General features: G+C 38.7%; 1 protein-coding gene across 6 annotated transcripts in view; it reads left to right on the top strand.

Annotated features, from left to right (window-relative positions):
* Positions 1–1,537: 1,537 nt before the first annotated feature.
* LOC127856353 (uncharacterized) overlaps positions 1,538–21,350 on the top strand; it is a 31,296-nt gene continuing 11,483 nt past the window's right edge. For 2 of the 6 annotated variants that reach the window (XM_052392496.1, XM_052392498.1), the window contains exons 1-4: positions 1,539–2,053; positions 14,794–15,064; positions 15,223–15,457; positions 15,956–20,830. In XM_052392496.1, coding sequence (XP_052248456.1) covers positions 14,840–15,064; positions 15,223–15,457; positions 15,956–20,830 — 5,335 coding nt within the window. In that variant the 5' untranslated portion in view covers positions 1,539–2,053; positions 14,794–14,839. Of the gene's footprint in view, positions 2,054–6,590; positions 6,985–14,793; positions 15,065–15,222; positions 15,458–15,955; positions 20,831–21,350 lie in introns of those variants that run through there. The other 4 variants (XM_052392492.1, XM_052392495.1, XM_052392493.1 and 1 more) reach the window with 4 other exon arrangements.

Genomic DNA, 21,350 nt, shown 5'->3' with positions numbered 1-21,350 from the left:
GACAATATGTTTTAAAATCTATGAAATTTAGAAAATTTCTTAAAGATCAAACAACGTAGCTCCAACTTAGTTCGTATTTTACAATTTTATTTATTGGTTTAAGAAAAGTAATTAAATCTCGTAAAAAGCGACAGTGCCCTACGTTTTCATTTCTTAATCTGAACATGATCCAATTTCACCTACTGAATTTTTAACATAGCATTTTGTGAGACTTTATATATATAATGTACAAAATACACCGAGCGAAGTTTGAAAGTTCTGATAAAATGTAGCTGGTTCAATCCAAGGACGAAGACGTGTTTGATAATTGTTAAAGTTTTTCGTTTACATAAGGTAAAGTCAGTCAACATACATCTGAAAAATAGCAAAAATCCAGTGTAGGCGAAAAGTGTCGTCCCTGATAAGCCTGTGTGGACTGCACAGGCTAATCTGGGACGACAGATTACGCACATTCATTAAACCTCCTTTTCACAGAGCACTGCACATATAATTTTATCGATAGGTTTCTGGTGAGTTCGCACAAATGTTTAATACATGGAATGACCATTAACACTTTTTGACGGCACGGGGCTGGGTGTCGATTGTTAACTAATGTGATATTTGCGTTTTCTAATTTCTAGTCAGCTTTTGTGTATATCAATCGAAAGTTTATTTCACGTCTTTCAATATTCTAAGGTAGCACATATAATTGTTGCCAAGTGTTTACTAATTGATGTTTTCGACGCCTTCTGTATGGTCACGGTCTATTCCTTTTACAAATTTACGTAATGATACCAAATTTTTGAATTAGAAATTGTCAGACCAAGTGGAAAAATCAAGTAAATAAACGGTAATCGGGACACAATAAATTATTACTTGAGCACAATTTATCATCGCTATTGTTTTCATCAATGATCTAAAAATAAGATTTGTTTATTGATAGATATTGCTTTCATGATACAAAATAGTATTATAGCAAGGAACACATTTTATTCTATTTAAAGATATACTTTCAATAACAATCAGATTATGAATATAAAAATGATTGTAGATGGGAGGCAACCTCCACATAACTCAATATCGGGAATGTGAAATGGTTTATCGCATACTTAACATTAAACTAATGATTTTAAGATTTTTAAAATAAAAATTTCTAAAATAAAAAAAAAACATCACTATTTAATAGTGCATGCAAATGCCATACACTGTGACAATTCTTAATGTCGCCATGAATATAGTGATAAGCTAACTTCAGTATAATTCTTTTAAGAACAAAATGTTGTTAACCTGAACAAAAAATGGAAAACATGCTTGTTATACTAAATCATTTCATGCATAACATTAACTGAATAAACTATGCACAGATAAGTTAAATCTAAGTATATTTTACTCAAATTTAATGTGCGATTTAAACCGTATGTATAATTTCTCAATTTTAGTTAATGCGCGCTTGGATGTTGATGAGTCAGCCCTCATATTCTCGATAATCGATTGAACGACCCTCGTTCTGCAAAAAAACGCTCATGCAGTAAATCGATATGGACTCGTCTACAGTAATGCGAAATGGGTAATTCCTTGTTTAAATGAAGAACATCCTAGCTATTTTGGTGACTCCAAAAACTATTATAAACTATGCAAGTGACAACTTTGTAAACGCGCATAACAAAGAACTAAATACACACTGAAAACCTGCTGTCTGGCTCAACTCTTGTTTCCGCGTCAAACACAACAGGTAGATCGAGGTTGTATGTATGCGTTCTATTTTTAGACCATTCATGTATGGGGAACAAATAAGATAAAGCGTTGACCTAGATAGTTAGTGAATCGTCCAATATACAATATTTCGGTGGACTTAACAGCTAGCAACTTGCGCGTTTGTATAGCGTCAGACACATTAAGGTTGCTTTGTGAATAAACACATTTGGAATCTGTAAAAAGAGGTGTTAGTGTGCAGATTTTTATTCAGTTAAAACTGGTGAACACGTGTGTTTTGAACGAAGTGAAGAATTCGAAAAGTTTCAGTTAAGAAAGTTAGACAATTGTGCATGTGGATTGAACTTGGAGTGTATTCGAGGTAAGTTATGTGTTTTGTATTAATACTTTTGTGTTTTGTTTTTCAGTTTAAAATATATTATCTTGCTGTTTTACATCGCGCATATTGTATTAGCTACATTGTCATTGTTGTCGTGCTGTGGCGAAATAAATTTATGGAATCTGTGTAACGAGACTCACGTGTTCAGTATTGTAGATCTGATTTAAAAGTCGTGATGTTCTGTTAAATTTTAAAGGAAGCGGAATCTTTAAGCTTAAAGGAATTGGATTACTGTGTTTTCGAATCGCCCAATGTGTGCAATATATGTCGGTCAGGATCAACTGATTCTTAGAAGTTATATTTAATAGAACGTGTACTCAGCATACCGGATACACGTTCACAATTTCATGTAAATCTAGATGCGTTTCTTTGAATTCTATGAACAATTAATTTGGTGCTTTACATTTCTATTAATACAAAATAATGAAGTACCATGTGAATTTGTAGTTAGTAAATTTAATGGCTCGAACAACTGAACAAATCGGGGATGGTTAAAAATAACATTGAGTCATGTATCTAGCATTCAACACATCTTTTTAAAGCTGTTTAAATTCGTCTTCTATTAAGTTTCAGTTTGACTTTGTCTGCGAACAATTAAAACGGAAAATATGTTCCACTTGATTTGAATGACGCATCAAGATAATGTCTACAGTTTTGCTTTCAATTGTTATCCACTCAAGCCTTTCAGACGACGGAAACACAGCTAATACACACTCAATTCATCGAGATAAAAAGTGTCTTGGCTCACTGCCAAAACGAACCAGGCGATTTGCGTGTACATACAATGTGCAATCTGTATATTGTAGTGACATGTATGAAGTTCAAGTATAAGTAGGTAGCACACGTCCTAATGCAGTAACGATACGATGTTCAGCTGTTTATGATTAGGCCTATGAAATTATCACATCAACACATTCCGAATTCTTGTCAAACTAAACTGTAATAGCTCTAATCAGTATTCTTGTTTGCGCTGCAGGATTTTAGTATTTTAAATGGATGTTGATCTTTTACATTTTAATACATTACTCTTAAATTATATTTTACAAAACATTCCTAAATGAATATTGACTCGCAGAGCTTTGGCGTATGGATTACCTTTTAGGCTTTATCGATTTGTTTTTATCGATCATTAAGCAAAGCTAGGTATATTTACCCGTTATCAGTACTATTTATGTCCAATCTTTAAGTATCGATACGTTGTATTATAAACGACCAGAACTACAGATACACATGTTTGCTTAGGTAGCTAATATCACCAGGCGGAATGTGGATTCCTTTGTAAGCTGCTACTTTGAGGTTTATTCAAACGTAAAAGAGACACACTCGAGTAAGAATTTCGATCTAGAAGTACACACTGGTTTTGCTTAAATGTTGGAAGACTGTCGAACGATGGTATATTACCAACAAATACAAAATCTGTCAGCTGTCACGCATCTTTGAAGTAGAAGTGTACTACAAATTTGACAGCAATGTCAACATTATATTCTAAACTCACGCGACTATGTCCTATCAGCTTTAATGAGTTCCAGGGGCGGTTCAAGGATTTACGGTTTTTGTGGAGAGGGGTGTTGCGTGTTGGGTTGAAAATGAAACAGGCTTTTTTCGCTCCATTTTGGGAAAACGCCTACACTGGAATTTTGGGAATTTCGCGTCGTCAAAACCCCCATTTTGGGAAAAAAATTAATCGCAAAACTGGCTCAATTGGAAAAAATTATCGCATGTAAATAGTGTTTCTTATATTTCAAAGAAGCCGTTAACTGGTAAATAACGACTATTTGGATGACTTATTATTAAAATTTTACAAAATATTATAAACATGTGTGATAAGTGCAAGTTTTTTAATCTGAATTTGGGGAAAAGGCTTGGCCTTTTTTGTAGGTGAAAAAAATCGCGCGAAGTGCTGGATTTTGAGGAAAATAAGGAAAGTCTTAAATAATCAATAACATATTTTACAGTTTTAAAAACAAATTCAAGGCAACAGATAATTTAATTATGCAATACTTTCTATTTTCTACACCGGATCAGGTCAACTTATATATTTTAAGGGTAAAAAAAAAAATGTTTTTTTTTTCTTTTTGAATTTGGAATTTTTTTTCAATTGGGAAAAAAACAACCAGATTTGCATTGGGAATGGGGCCGAATTTCGGACCCGTAGCATAGGGCGGAAAAAGCCTGTGAAAAAAATACCATCAACATGCAAATATCATACACTGCGGCAATTTTAAATCTTTCCAATATAACGATACGTAAATTTGATAATTAAGTTACATCACACTTGTAAGCTTACTATCTTATAAGATTTAATGTCAGTTAATATTCATAATTTAATAGACATCTTTACGTTAAACGAATTGATGATCATGTCCACATAAACGTCTGATGCATTGTAATATGATGCAGTTAAAGTATTACATATCTGAAGTATTAAAGTCTATATTGAAATTTGAGCAACGTTCAGATAGATCACCGCCATTTAATAATTATGATATTCTTCGGGAACGAACATATGGCGTTGATTGCAGTTAGGAATAAGGATGGAATAGGTGTGTCGGCATTGCACATGTTTTGTTCTGAGCGACTTGAGCAAGCAGTGTTCAATATCTAAACCGGATGTTATAAAAGGTGTGCCGGGGCCGTAAACGTTTAATGTATGCGTTCGACGATCGAAGGAGGTTTCATGGACTGTCTGCACAAATTATTTAGGCATTGCAGAGTTTTTATCATAATCGCATTCATTTTGATCGTCCGTATCACTGTCTTGACCATCGCCACCAGCACCATCACAACTACCACCGTTATCACCACCACCACCACGCTCATCGTCACCATCATATCATCAACCAACATATAACGATATATTTTCATCATCATCAGCAGCAGCATCTTCATAATTTTCATCAAATCATCATCACCTTCAGCAGCAGCGGACTTTATTTAATAATAATTGTCCCCTCCCGGTTTCACCGGAGGGGACTTATGGTTTGCGCTCTGTGTGTCCGTGAGTCCGTCACACTTTTCTGGATCCTGCGATAACTTTAAAAGTTCTTAATATTTTTTGCATGAAATTTGAAACATGGATAGATGGCATTATGGACATTATGCACGTCATTTCATTTTGTTCATACGTCAAAAATTCTAGTTGCTATACTAGCAACAAATATTTATAAAAAACAAAACTGACAATGGTGGAGCCGGTAGGGGACTCATATTGCTTGGCAATAGTCTTGTTTAAGTTTGGAATCGCACTTTTTAAATAATGAGAAGCATTGGTGCGAATTCATATCATTTATTTGAATTTTTAGCGATTCATCTAGCAATTTACGTCTTTAATGTAAGTATAGACGTGACTCGCCGGTCCGAAAAATGTCACCAGTTCATATTCTTACTGACCTATCTTCTCTGCCCCAGATTTTGATTGTCGCTCTTTATCTCATTCTTAATCACGCCGTATATATCTTGAGATAGAAACGAAGAAAGACAGACAGAGCATTGTCCTATTTCAAGGTCTCATTCTGAGCGGAAACAAAGTTGCAGACATTTCAAGCGAATTCCGGAACTCATATCGATCATGTGCACATTGATTTCCTTGAGGCCGTTTTCTATACTAGACTCCGCTGCGGATCGGGGTCGACGCAGCGCATTTTTGTCTGAATTTACGGCGCTTGATGGTTGCGTGTTATCGAGCGGTATCTGCCTGCTTCCTCCGTCTGTGAATGGCGCGCTGTGACTCATGCGCACGTGCGATTACGCGCCAGAATGGGAAAATATTCGGGAAATCTCAACTATTGTGTCTGGTGGTGTATGTTTGATTTTTGGGTCCAACTTGATCCTTTCTTTATGTCGTTGTCACACTTATCGCATAACAGCATATAGACCATAAACTATTTAGATAAGGTAGGTCTGAACAGGTAAGTCACACGCTTTTCCATGAAATGGTGATTGTAAGGTTTTTGCTGTCTAGACGGTTCAAGTGGTTGAATATGCATTGCAAAACAATAAATAAGAAAAGTAATTTCATAATCATTATGATTGATCTTTCCGCTTTTGTTTTCTGGTGTTCGATGGCTTAAAATAATATATTATTTCTGCACGTGTCCCTGTAATGTTAAATGCACAACTACATATATGTAGCTCGGCGATTTAGCAAATTCTGAATCACCGGTGGAGCTCGCTGAATCATTTGATAACGTGCGGAATAATCTTACAAAATAACATGTCTACTTACTCACCTGCAAGTGTTTGCCTTGTAAACTGAACATCGCCTCATGGATAAAACTGTCTGACCTGCGATTTCCAACAATCAGAACCAGAAAAAATGTTACCACCGTGCTTTCTTTTACGTTAAAGTATTGAAAATCATTATTTCCCCACCACAACTATACGCCGAGAGCGCGGGCTTTGTAGAGTTGTATAGAAGAAATGATCGATAATCCGGTATGACGCGCTGAGGTGTATTTATATCGATTATACATGGCGCTTTGTATACCACGCTATACAGCTACCATACAACTGTGGTACGGCGTGTGCGATACAGCCCGCGTTTAACGTATAATGTTTAACTGATTTTAAACATTATACTTAACTTGATCTGAGGATAATAAGTTGCAGTATAAAACATGATGTTCTGTGCATAACTTGTATAAACAGTGTTTATAATTTGTTACGGTTTAAGATTTCAGCTCTATACGAAGCGATAGTAGTAACTGCATGCAAATAGTTTAACTTCATGGATTGAATTCAGTCTGTGACAACGTTCGGTTTTACAAGAGGAATCCTAGCGTGAAATTGTAGGCTTTTGAACAATTTAAAAGGTTGGTCCTAATGTAAACACATTTTGTGAATCCGGATTTCTTTGTGTATCTAGCGTTAAAAACCGGATATATTTATTACGGCGGGTCGCATCTTTTCTAAAGGTAGGCGCATATGTTTTCATGTTGGTTTTATGTTGGTCGACTTTTGGAAAGAACAGTAGTGTTGTACACTGCACATTTTTTTCACCGGTAATGTTTTGCCATTTTCTAATCAAACTTAATGTCTTCCTAATATTCTTTGTGGGTTATTACGCCCAGCGAATGAGCGATACCGACAAAATGAAGAAATGCGGTAGTGTACACATACGTTTGCATTCCATAGAAGAACAGACTGGGTTATTGTTTGTCTGTTTGAAGGTCTGGCATTGAAAGAACAAGCATGCTCAACTGCGCTCAAATTGTTACTTTATATAAGCCTCGTTTATGAAAACATGCTCAACGCATGTGCAATTCATGCAGTACACCTGGAACATTTTAAGCGCATTAAGCCCTGTTTTCCCAGAACGAGGGTAAAATACCCCTTAGGTCGGTGAAATTTAACCATTGTGTAACGAGGACCAGACATTTCAAAGTTCTGAGAAACGGCATTAACCTATTTATGCCTAGTGGACTCCCCCATACTTCTAAATGGATCAATTTATTTCCAAAATTAGGGATGTCTAGTATATTTATTTCTATATTTAGAATATTTCTTACAGAAATTCCTTTAAGCAAACAGTGCAGACTCAGATCAGACGCCACATCATGCGGCGTCTCATCTGGGTCTACGCTGTTTGCCAAGGCCTTTTTTCGAGACGCTAGGCATAAATGGGTTAAGTATCGTAAGGTATTTTGAGTATTCGTTTAGTTTGTGAAACTGTTATAAAATACGTATTATAACCAACTTGGACTTCAACTCCGTTTGATCGTAGATCGTATATTGCTATAAATGGTTTTATCATTTAGTAAACTTCTTCATACTTCAATCAAAGATCTAAATTAATTTTGTTTTAATAGATCTTTGCTTCATCCCAAATTGGCTTGGTTTCGCGATTCAGGATTTCCAAACGTAACGTGTCGCGTTCCGAAATCCAGGGCAGCTATGCGGCTTGTTCATGTATAGAGAACATCGTGTGCATGAATACATTACCTGGCTGGCTAAAGCGGCTTAGACGCAGCTGGTTCCAAACTCGCGTTTTGCTCAAGGGAATAACATGTCGTGCCGCTGCGTACGATTGATTGTACATATTCATTACGGTCGAATAATTTTCACTTCAGCTTTAGATTAAAGCCTTTGACTGGTTAAGAACTTTTCATGACGCGACCCTCATTTTAATGCAAGCCCGAATTCGTAGAAACTTCGCCGATAACAAATTGTATGTACCTACATGTATAGTCGTATCATTCCCTAACCGTGGATGTCAACTTTAAATAACTATACTTATTATTAATTTAACGTAAATTAACGTTATTTAAGTAAACTGTTAAGCCTTGTACAGCAGGGTCTTCCCCAGACCATTTAAGCGCCCCTTGCCGGGGCGCTTGAATTTCGAAATCAGAGTCCCCGGGGCGCTTGAAATTTTCCGATCAGTGTATTCTTCAGTAAAAGAAAGTGCAGAGTGTCCAAAAAAATCAAGGTTTCCCTATCAGTGTATCAATATTCCCTGTTTTAAAAGAGCACTCGGTACCTACTTTCACAAGTAATCGCCATAAACACCACATGGGGTAATGGATAATCCACTGATAAGAGAATAGCATGACGCGCGTATCGATTATTCTAGCCACATTACACGGTCATCTAAATGCTGACAAGGATGTATCTGGTGACTTTCCAGTCATCAAACTGTGAAGTTCATCGTCCAATCGGTTACGCGAATGCTTATGAGGGCGGGGTTAACTATCGACCATTCTTTTTGATTGACGTCGGGCATGAAGCAAGAGTTTATCGCAGCTTGATTAGCAAGAAGTTGTACCATTTGAGTAATATAAAACCGGTATTTAGTACAGTACAGATCATTAAAGACGGTTTCGGGCATCATCATCATACCTTTTTACTGTAAACAAGTGTTACCTATGACTCATAATTAATACGAGAAATTAATTGCAAGTGGTAAACAATTAATTATTATAGCGAGTAAGTTGTGCAAATGACTCCCGGTTACAATTATGTGATAACAATTAATTTAATTCCAGTACATGTATATTTCAATATGTCCATTTATAGAACTGATTCACCTCGTTTTTCTGACATTTATTCGACACGTAATGCGCTTTTACAAATTTTCGTTGGATTAATTACGCACACTTGTAAATGTTTCGTCCAATAATCGATAGTTAGAAGACTGATAATGGCAGCCGGCCGTGATCCTCGTGGACAACGTGAATTTCGACTCGTAAAGTGTTTAAACAAATTATCGTTGAATTTATAACGCAACGGTTAATATTTGTTGAAATCTCAAATGGGAATAATTAAATTTGTAATCCGAAACCCATTCCCGTAAGTCGATGTTAACGCGTTTTTAATCCGAAACACACTTCCGAATGTAAATGTTACCGCAACGTTAAATATTTTTGCTTCAAATTAGCAGTGCAAATTTATTTTGTGTCGAATCTTTTTCTCAATTAAAAAGAGCGCGAAAATTATGCAGCATGTACAACGTCGCGTCTATTGCATACAAATGGCGTGTATTGAGCGTTTTAAAAAGCACACAAAAAACAGGTCAGGGGATTGACGCATATTCAGAGGCAGAGGCAATATTTTATCAAATCTATAAATAGTCACTTAAAAAATGGCAAGGTTTGTGTTAAAGAAATAACTGAAAGCTTTTATCGTAAATATTTACCAGAAAGAGATTGATAAAAACGGAATAAACGGGATTATCGGGTAATAAATAGAAACTTGAAAAATAGTAAGTATACAGTAATAGAGTCGGGTTGAAACGGATGTATTGGGGAATCGTTCGAGTCGGGATTTTACTATCTGTGCGGAAAAGTTTTAAAACAATTACACAATATAAAAAATATATTTTTTAATGACTGGGGGATTTTTTTTGAAGAGTCATAGCGCACCAAATGACGTCTTTTGACGCTGTTTTTCTTTGAGTTATAAGGCACCACAGAACGTGAATTGACACGTTAAATAAAAAAAATCAACGTAGGGAGGGGACACCCCTCCCGAACCCACCCCCGATCGGCCCCGGGGCGCCTGAAAAAAATTCCTGGGGAAGGCACTGTACAGTAGTATAATAGTATTACATATCCAGACTGACTGGCAGCGTGCCTTAAGGGACTTAACTTCCTGAATACAGATACGGTAGATTTGAAGTAAAACATTTTTATGCTCACATATCGTAATTAGCACGCTGCTGTGTTAAAGTGCTAAGATGAAGTAGTTTCCTGAACACGTGTGATTCTTCAGTCATAAACCTGGTTCAAACTCGTCATGTTAACTCTAGGGGTAACGATACATCAGCTTAATTACACAATGCGCATGTCCCGTAAACAAGATACTCAGTAAGAGCCAACCACAATCTTCACGGCTTTATGGTTTCAAACTTTGAACTCCCGGGTAATACCCATCGCGCTCTCCGTTAAAGCACTATCCCAGTATGTTCTATTCTTGTTATTTACCACACATCGACATAATTGCCAAAAAATCCAATAGATCGTATCAAGTTGCGTTGAACACAATGTTTACCCGCGAGTTAACATTATCACGTATATTCAACGGTTACCCGCAAGCTCGTCGCTTTTTACATTTTGTCGATATTTGCTCAGGTAAACTGGTAATTTTATCCATAGATTAGTCGAACGGAGGCATAACAGACTTCGTCACCAGTCGATCCACGGATCGATACCTACTTTTCGCGTCGGTGGTAAATTTGTCCACCGACGTTGAGCGCTTCCGATTTCTTAACTATAGCTCGTAAATGCTCTTGCTTATTGGAAAACGAATCACCAGAACCGTGTTGTGTGGCATAAGTGCTTTACATATATGTTTAAAGCTTAAAACATAAACGGCTCGAGTTTTTCAATATGTAAAAAGTAATCATTAAAGAAATCAATTGCCTTTAAAAAAATCATATGACTATGTGAATAAATGAATTCCATGACACAATGCTTATGAATTCTTGTTACATATCAGTACGGTCAATAAATACAGATCTTAAACGGAAGTGACAAAAATATCAGGTATTCGTTTACCAAAGGTCAATAGAGCTTTATATTTGACTCACCCGTGACCGGGGATCGGCTATGCTCGACCTACTAATTATAGTGATTTAAGTGCACTCATGCGTGTCGCTTTCAGCGACTATTCATTGCTCGATGAGTCACGGATATATTATTTGTGGTCACTGATTTCAATATCGACTTGCTGCTGTATAGTCCTAAACCCGAGATACTCAGTATGCGATACGCGTCAGTTTTAATACTGAAAGCTATATGGTGACATTATAATCTGATATGTTCCGCGTCGTGCGTAAATAAGTATTGTGCTAGTATATGCGGCCAGCGTAGGTCCAGGCCAGCCTGCACATTTGCTATAAAGGCACGTAACGTTTCGTGGTCTCATAAGCGGGCAGGGTAGCTCATGATGACCAGGCTTCGCATTGAAGGCACAGGCTGATCTGGGGCTAATCTGGTCGCATGTGGCATAGGACCCACTTACGCACGACGCGGCTTATTTATATTATAAAATGCTCGTTTTATATAATCGAATTGTGTTTTGACAATGGTCCTGATGACCGTGTGTATTTTATATTATTGGAATTGTCTGGGTTCATTAAAGGTATTGGATTCAACATTGGTCAGTAGCTACAAATTGGTTCTTGTCTAACTATTTGTCCTATACTATACTACGCATCGTCTAAGTTATGACAGCAGCAAAGTTTTCTTCGTGAAATCGGAATTTTACGCGAAAGTTGAATGTAACAACGATATGCCGTGCTCTGTCAATGATGTTATTGCACGAAAACAAAAGTCGCAAACTCTTAACAATCATATTCGACTATAAAGTAAACCACTATATAATATAGAACATACATTAGTCATGTGCATAGTTATACTATGAACTTATTAATAACAAGAAATATCTTAAAAAAAGATATACGGCGTAAATAGTTTAATGAATGAGATCAAGTATAGCGAATGTCTTTTTCTGTGCAGTTCTTAGCTGCATCACACGCAGTACGGGATGTTACGGGGAGTTTTCGCGGCTTATTTTACATTATAACATATTGCTGGTCATAAACCTATAGATACAAAACAGAAAACAAAAGAAGAATGGAAGTGAAATTTAAACATATGAGTCAACCGGCCACACGAGAAGTAACCGTATTTATAGGCGCGTTCTTCGAACAAACCTGTTTTAGTGGTTTGTCGGGCATTGCTATTTGATTCGATTATTAACAGTAGCAATTATCATCGTGATAATGCTTAAAGTGATATTATGGGCATTTTGCACTGTTGAATTGAGCTGAAAAGAATTAACAGGTCAAAAGAGTTAGTTAAAATGTGGTTTCTGATTAATTATCTGCAACTCACCTTCCTACCAGTTGTTTATAAAAATATATTTTATATTCGATATTCTTACGTGACCCACCCAGTCCTGTAAGCTGAAATGATCCGTAAAACAATTTCGTGTCTTTGTGTCGTATGAACAAATCTGCACTAAAACTAAATTTAGGTTCAACTCGTAAACGCATGATCAGTTGTCAAACGAAAGTACGGTTGATATTCAAATGCATTATTTTTCTCTTTCTGGTATATTGTTTTAGTATGATGATGCTGCATTAATTAATATAAGTGTATATGAAGTAGAAACATCAAAAATAATCAACGGTTGCAATAGACACCTATAAACTGTTACATGCTCATAATATCACTTTAGTACATTAGGCAATATGGACGAATAATTATTGTTAAATTTATCAACAATAATATTTATCATTGTATTGTTGAAAACACATTAAGAATCTATTATTTACATACCATAATTATATTGCTGATTATCTTCATTTAACATATTTCTGGTCTAAAGAAAATTCCAGGTCACCTAGTTCACGGATAGCGTCTTTATTATATAACGATTATTTTACTGGCCGCCAACTCCGGTGATGACCTGTATATAAACTCTGAATGTCCGCGAATTGACCCGATATACCTCGCGGGTTGAAATGCAATGCTTTAAAGTGTACGCACAAACTGTATTGATGTCGAGAATTGAGTGTAAAACTGTTCTATCTATTAAGCCTTTTCATTCGAGATAAAATTGTTTCATACAGTAAAACAGTGTTACAAAGACGCGGATATGTTTCCAATGTTCTGGTGGTATACTCAAATCAGCCAATGGAATAAATGAAGTGTATTCATTCGTACCTAGCCGCGGGAAATTTTATTGGAATTTTATTGGACACTTACAAAGGTCAGGCTAAGGTGAAAAGCTGGCTTATGCAGCTTACGCCGAAAAATATAATTGAACGTTTGTTTAGAAGAAACTTCATTTTTTCATGAAAAGCATTCAAACCACTCGCAAATCAATTTCCCGCGCGCTAGACTTCAATCCCAGACGATCTGATCTCAACCGTCTATCTGGCTAGTACGTATCGATCGTGTATAGCATTACACCAGACCGAAAAGTAGCGGGTTAATTGCAGAAATGTTTACCTGAAATATATAATAGCGCTTTAAAGCTATGGGTCCGCGTATACATGTTTATCGGTAGATTAACATACATCTTATAAAAATATGTTTATCGATCATATTGCAGACATCAAATTAAGATGTAAATGTACAGTACTATGATTCGCCGTAACTGCTTCAATGTTAAACGTAAGCTGTTAATAGCATTTATTTTAAACGTGAACGGTAACCTGCTAGCAATTTTGGCCGCGTCATACGAAAACGGGTTTTATGCGACTGTCATTTGCGTCCAGCGTAGCTCAAGACCAGCCTGCTCATTCGCACAGGAGCTACGATGTCCGTGAATGAAACCATGGAAGCTGGCGAATCTTAAATCTTAATAGCGGACAAGGTATCTCCAGACCAGACTGCTCAATTTGCACGATGGTTTGCAGGTCGCAATTTGCACGATGGTTTGCAGGTCGCCTATCGTTCAAGATCTGTTTTCGCTCGACGAGGCTCATTTTTAAAATGTCACCATAAGATCCATTTTCGCATGACGCCGGTCGTGTGATTTCAAAGTTCACTGAAGGAATTTGCCTATATCGGGCTAGCCATACTTGTATCAGCAGTGGCACTTGTGCAATAACATCCCGTTTAGTTGTAAGTCTGTATGTAGACAATCTACGGAAGTATATAATTATGACAAGTTCAAAGAATATGTACATGTATATGATTGCGTTCAACTTCAATCTGCTTTTGAAGTATGTCTTGTGCGAACATAGTATGAGAACTCGCTCTGGAAAATGGGTTTTATGTATGTGCCTAAAGTGTCGTCATAGATTAGCCTGTGCATTGCGAACAGCTAAAGTGTCGATATAGATTAGCCTGTGCATTGCGAACAGCTAAAGTGTCGTCATAGATTAGCCTGTGCATTGCGAACAGCTAAAGTGTCGTCATAGATTAGCCTGTGCATTGCGAACAGGCTAATCAGAGGCCAATGAAGGACGACATTTTTCTACCATAACAAATGAGTTATTAACTTACCTTAACTTTTTTTTTTAAAGAAGATACTTTATTTTAATGAAAAATACAATGAAAGCGGAAAGCTTTACGCACACGCATTTAACCCCGTTTCCATGAGCAAGGCCCAGTTAAGCGCAAACCGCTCGACGTTTATCGGCGAATTCGCGTCAAGGATAATTCACCAATTCTCTTTTTTGACTCATAATTGAGTAACACTATGGATCTTTCTGACTTTTAAGAGTTTCGTGCCAACATAAAGTGATATGATATGATTGTCTGTTGCAGGTCAATGATAACTTGATGGCTAATTAATCCAACCCGGCCGCATATTATGAAGAAGTACCAATACTACAGCCACTCGCCGTTCACTCCTCCCGCCTCCATTTCCGGCCCCGGAGACGCTCGCTCTCATCCGGGCACCCCGGAACTACTCCGTCATGACGTCATTGATCTTTCCGCTCGCATGGGGAGACCGGATTTTGTCATGGAGACTGAACGGAAGTGGGGTGATGCATTGGACGCAGCGCTAGATCTGTCAGGATATAGTCGCAGCCAAGTAAGCGCTTTAATACGTTTGATACCAGTAGATATAACATTTGTCTATAATAAAAACGTTATTTTTAAGAATTGATACTGTAAATGTCTAAGCTATACACTCAAACATTTGAGAAATGTTGATCAGGTATTTTAGCTTATGCATGTCGTTCGTTTCAGGAGCAGAATGAAGCGCTCGATTTGAGTAAGCCAGGTGGCAATAAGAGCCACATCCAATCAAATCAGAGAATCTATTCGCCCCACCAATCACTAGGGTCGTCAAAAACGCCACCGTCGATTGGATCGTCGCGGTCACCAATCGTCCAATCTTATAGCTTGTTACAAGCGGCGTTGAATTCCAACCAACCGAATGCTGGCTTAGTTGATCGCAATGGACAGCCACTATACGGTGGAGGTAAAGTTTGAGATATGCCTTATTAACAATAACGACATGATTAACATTAGTCTCGGATGACCTGTAAACATCAGCCGATATAATGTAGTTGTTATGGTTTCTGAATTGTGACCAATTGTTTTGGTAAACAATTGGTTCTAAATACCCACTCATGAGGGTTCTAGTCGACGTCTTTCCAAAGGCACCAAGTACTGGTTTTTGATAAGACAAGAAGTAAGGCGTCTCTTCAGTATAAGCATAATTCGTTTAATGCAACCTTGCTTACATTTTAACAATGAGCTCGCATATGCGAATTCAAACTTTTTTTGGAATTAGACAACCCATTTACATCGGCCTAGTCATTTCTTCACCGTTTACGACGCATAATGTACGTACTTACAAACTCATAAAATAAAAATTTAAGACATTATATGCGCTTTGATTTAAAGCTAGTTTATAAGCTAATACTATTCATTATAAACAGTATCTTAAAACTGCATTCTTATTTTCTACTTGTAGGTTTCCCGATTGGCGACCGTGGGATCAAGCCGTTTGCGAGCGCGCCGTCTCGCAGTTTCTCTCTACCCCACATGGCTCTCACCTCGAGTACAGGAGCGATAATCCACGGGGTCGCCAAGCCCATTGCTATCACGACACCACAGCCTCACAACCCACCCGTGGCGACCAAGAGCCAGAGCATCAGCGATACGACAGTGAGCGTCACGGACGCTTACCAATCAGTGTCGTGCGCGAGGAACCATGGGTACTCGGTTAGCCTATCAGATTCCGGTTATCAGAAGGTTTCAAATTCAAATAAACTCCACATCCAAAAAGGCATGGATCCTCATGTTATCACGGAGCGGTATATGCTACAACATCCGGATGACTTTCCAGGAAGTATAGTGGGGTCTCAGACATTTTCCCCGGAAGTACTTAATGGATTTGCATGTACCCAGTGCACCAAGACTTTTAAGACTAAAGCAGCGATGAAATTGCACATGACTGTACATAAGACAATAGAGGAAAGACAATATGGATGTCAGATCTGTCAGCGACGTTTTCTCCATCGACATCATCTTGTTGTCCATCAAAGGAAACACAGCGGCGAAAAGCCCTTTGAATGTCGCGCCTGTAAGAAGACATTTATGGCGATATTTCTGCTTCACAAACACCTGAAGAAGCATACGAGAGAAACGGGAGAAGTGTCCGAAATATCGGTAGAACAATTGAAAGAATTGCAAGTTCAGAAAATGATAAATCCTGGTCCGCAGCCATTGACATATAGAAATGTTCCTCCTAAATCTAGTGTTGATTCGATAGTTGTTTTATCTGACGAGGAGAATGATAAACAGTCTTTGGAAGAAAAGGTTAAAGGAAAAATCGACGAAGCAATAAAGAAAGATCATGATGGGAAAATCGATAAAAGTCTTAACAATAGTAAGAAGGAAATGCTACAGAAAGATATCGTGCAGGCAATTTTAAGCAATGCAGTTGCTGAAATTGAATCTGAGAAAGCCAAACAAAGGAGCAAATTGACCCATGAAAATGTAACTACTGAAACGAGGATTGATAGCGAAACAGAATGTAAGACACGGGAAATAAACGTTGAAGAAAGTCGGAACATTTTGTTGGAAAATGTTGGTACAGGGTTAAAGTTGCCGGTGCAGACTTTCACAGTTGAACCTGAAGTTGACGAGGCAACAAAATGTCAGTCACGAAGAGTTGACAATCCATTCCCGCAGTTTACTGCAGATGAAGAGCTGGAATTAGATACAAGCACAGGTGAACTGAAAAAAGTTTGTGCCAAGACAATAAATGAGAATTCCTTGGAATATAGTGTTCAAAAGCTTAATGGGAATTTGGAGCGGCAATCACCAGAAGTTTCAGCAACAATACAGGACTTTGTTAACACACCAGAAATCGTTCGTGTTAAAGACGAAGACATTGACCAAAGTACAGTGAGAAATAGTAAATGTGAAACAGAACTTTGTACAAATGAAACTGCTTTATTACAAAATACAAGCCATGAAACAGAGAAACCACCCAAGGCGAAGTGTATTGATTATGTACAGGAAAACGTTGAAAGTGATGTCCGTGTGGTGCTTGACGAGATGAAAGATCACATTTACCAAGATGAAGAGACAATGTCTGCACACGATGACGAGAGGGAAGATTCAGATAATAATATGCTGGAAAAGAGAGTGGAGACCCATGACAATATTTTCGAGAAAATGTATTATAGCAATGATCTTCCAAATTTTCAAGAATCGCTAAACTCCAACAGGAAAGGAAAAAAGAAAACGAAAAAAGTAAAATGTGAAGTTTGTTCTAGAACATTCCATTCTAATCATTATCTACTCCTTCATATGGCAGTCCATAAACGCAATCCAATGTTGCAGTCTTTGAAGAAAGCAAAGGCGAACCAAATGAAAGCATTGGGCTTTGTTAATAAAGGGAACGTTTCATGCGAAGTGTGCAATAAGGTCTTCAAATTCCAAAAAAGTTTGAACTCGCATATGCGCGTTCATAGTGAGAAACTGATTGAGCGCAAACTGTATAGAAAAGCATTTAGAGACTTTGTTTCCGGTGGGAAACCATCCAATAATAAAAAGACTGCGTCTACCAAAACGTCTCGGGTTGTATCCGCGACCGAATCTATTTCAACTTCTGCTGAAGAAAGAAAATCACATTTGCTTAATTCGTCCATTAGTTTGATTGAAACTGAAAGGTCCATGTTAGATGCATCGCAGAAAGACGAGGACCCTCCTGTACGCGTCATCATCGGGGATGATTCACTGAAGCGGTACGTCTGCCACGCTTGTGACAACTCATACACATCCAAACAGAAACTCAGATTACACGCTTTAATTCACAAAGACAATTGTTTTCTATGTGATCTTTGCGGCAAAGCCTTCTTCCGACAAATCACACTCGATAAACATCTACTAACACATAATCTGCCGCGGCCCTACATTTGCGACATTTGTCGAAAATCGTTTATCCATCGTAGCAGTTTAATGCGACATCGAGCGGTCCATATTAAACCGTCGCAACAAGACGCAAAACACATAGAGGCAAACAAAATGTTTGAGAAAACAATGCTTGACACGTATTCTATGTTAAGGGAAGAGAAGATTAAAAGCCAATTTGTTGACATGATGAATTCCGATAAAAAATACAATGCTCTTGATTTGACTGTTAAAATCCGACCGGAGGAAACAAGTTTGCCTCCTGTTCTATCTCCAGCTAATGGTCCGAACCTGAATCATTCACATAACTTTCATCTCAGTCCTCCTCTTATAACAAATGATGTGGACGAACAAGAGGAACGATATGATAACATATCCGATATTAATATTGGCAATGAGCATAACCAAGATGCATTTATGTCCTTACAAAGTACCGTGAAAAGAAAACCACGAACCGAATCGGGCTGTAGCGAAAGTGACGTTTTATCAGACGAGATTCCCTCCAGTGGTAAGAAGTCCAGAAAGACTCGAGTGTACCGGACCTCGTGTCGGGTGTGCAAAGAGGAATTTCCAAATGTGATCTTTCTTAAGTCTCACATGGCTAAACACAACACGGTAGAGACTCACCTGTATGAATGTCACATCTGTCGACACAGGTTCACACAGAGCTGCAGTTTGTTGCGGCATCTGAAAACGAGCTGCCTGGAAAACCGAATGAAATGCGAGCCATGCAATAAGGTTTTCCACCGGAGAAACACATTTGAACAGCATATGAGACTTCATCAGGGCGGGCCACCGAATTTGGATGGCAGTTTTTACGATAAGAGGCGAGATGAAGCGGAAGTAAATGAAGAACGCGAAAGCGACATTGAAAATAATAATAGCTCCAAAGTTGAACCAGTGATAACACCTTTAACTGTGGAAAATGTGACCCTCTTTGACCAGGCAAACAATCAGGAAACCAAGAAAGAGGTGGGTGACAATGATTCCGACTCAGAGGCGCGGACATACTTGTATTCTGAGGGCGAGGTTCATTCAAAATTGTCAGATCTGTCCGAGGGTGAAGGGCTGTCAGGCAGTGGGCGGAAGTCATACAACGTTCCACAGGACCTGACCAAGAACAGCATGACGTTGAACTTGCTTAGCGCCGTGTGCAGCGACATCCGGAATGCCGAACACGAGGAGGACCGGAAGCGCTGCGAGCTGGAGGAGAAGCAGAAGGAGCTCGAGACTATTGAGATACTGGCCAATCTGAAACGAGGCTATCTGCAGAAGACTTCTCCTGCTGCGGTGTCGCAGACAGACTGCAAATCTTTTATTCTTCCGTCGCAGTTAGCCGATTCGGCGAAAATCGGCATGATGATTGAGCCGCTTCTACATGTATCTGGGCCATCATTGCCCACGTCGTCAGCCGCGGTCGCAGCAATGCTGTCTGACTCAAACTGTGATACATACCAAAGCAGACCGACTTCAGGTGATCACAGGCTAGCTGATTGCACGTCACATCCGCCGTCATCAACGTCATCTGTTCTGAAAAGAATGACGTCACCAATTCCTGCGCAGTCCATATGCAGTCGCTCGTCCACCCAAATCTCGTCCCTTATCGACAGCGCAATCTCACAAGCGGTGAAACAGTCGCAAGTGGCAGCCACCAGTGCGGTGCAATCTCAGGGTATTCCGCGAGCACCACACGCCCCGCATGTATCAACTCCGGAGAACATCCATCACAGAATACCTTACCATCCCGCATTCGCGTTTCCACATAGGCTCCCACTGAGCAGTCAGGAAATGTACGAACTGTCCAGGAATATGCAGTCATTGCCCTTCCTACAGGACCAGCTGAATATACTAAAAGCGACCGCAGCCATGTGTACACCACTGTCGTCGTCATCTCACACCAGTGGCCAACAGTTCATGACCTCGGCGAACTTACCCACAAGGACTCTGTCAACTGGTTTTATGTTACAAAAGGCCGCACCAGATATGCCCGAGGATCTATCAATGAGGAAAACTTCCATTTCCAAAAGCAATAGTAATTCTACATTAGATCTCACATCCCACTCGACGAGCGTTATCTCAAATTCACCAACGACATCACTGTCGAACACGTCACGCGCGGAAACCAATTTTACCCAAAGTCGAAACGAGTTTCACGAAAAACACACCAGAACGTCTGAAAGCGCCGATCATGGCAAACGCATGCCCCCTCTCCTTATGCCAATGATAGAATTCGAATCCCGCAGACATCCGATGACCTCTGTGATACCTCCACCTCTGATGAACATTTTCAAGTGCGAGCTGTGCGGCAAGATCGTGTACAGTAAGTTCGACCACCACCTGCACATGGTTGAGCACGCTAAGGCTCAGGGTCTTGCGGTCCTGTCCGGCTCGATCAAGCGCGAGACGTCGCCGGAAGCTCCCACTGGTTCGTATGAATGTTCATATTTTCGACATTTATTTCAACATGCTCTGTATGAACATATTGTATTAAGTAATCTAAATTTATGATTTTAACTTCCACGTATGAATAGGACTGTAAATGATTATATGTCTATGTGTATGTTTAATTTTCCAGTTTGTTTATTTTAAATTTATTAGATCTGATGTTTTCAGAGAAAACCCGAGCTATTGTCATAGCCAGCTCGTCGTCCGACATCCGCCGTCCGCCGTAGGCGTCGTGCTAAAACCTTAACATTGGCCATAACTTTTTAAATATTGAAGATAGCAACTTGATATTTGGCAAGCATGTGTATCTCATGAAGCTGCACATTTTGAGTGGTAAAATTTCAAGGCGAACAACATCCTTCAAGGTCTAGGGTAAAAAAAAACAAAGTCAAGGGAAGTAATAACCTTTAAATGGACATAGTTATCTGACCTGCCCACGTATATATTTTTGTTAAATAAATCAAAGCGGCGCAGTAGGCGGCGTTGTGTTTGAACTTTCT

Source organism: Dreissena polymorpha, chromosome 13 (assembly GCF_020536995.1).
Source record: "Dreissena polymorpha isolate Duluth1 chromosome 13, UMN_Dpol_1.0, whole genome shotgun sequence".
NCBI classification, from domain to species: Eukaryota; Metazoa; Mollusca; class Bivalvia; order Myida; family Dreissenidae; genus Dreissena; species Dreissena polymorpha.
The sequence above is the reverse complement of the archived record's forward strand: the minus strand, read 5'-3'. Positions and strand labels throughout refer to the sequence as shown.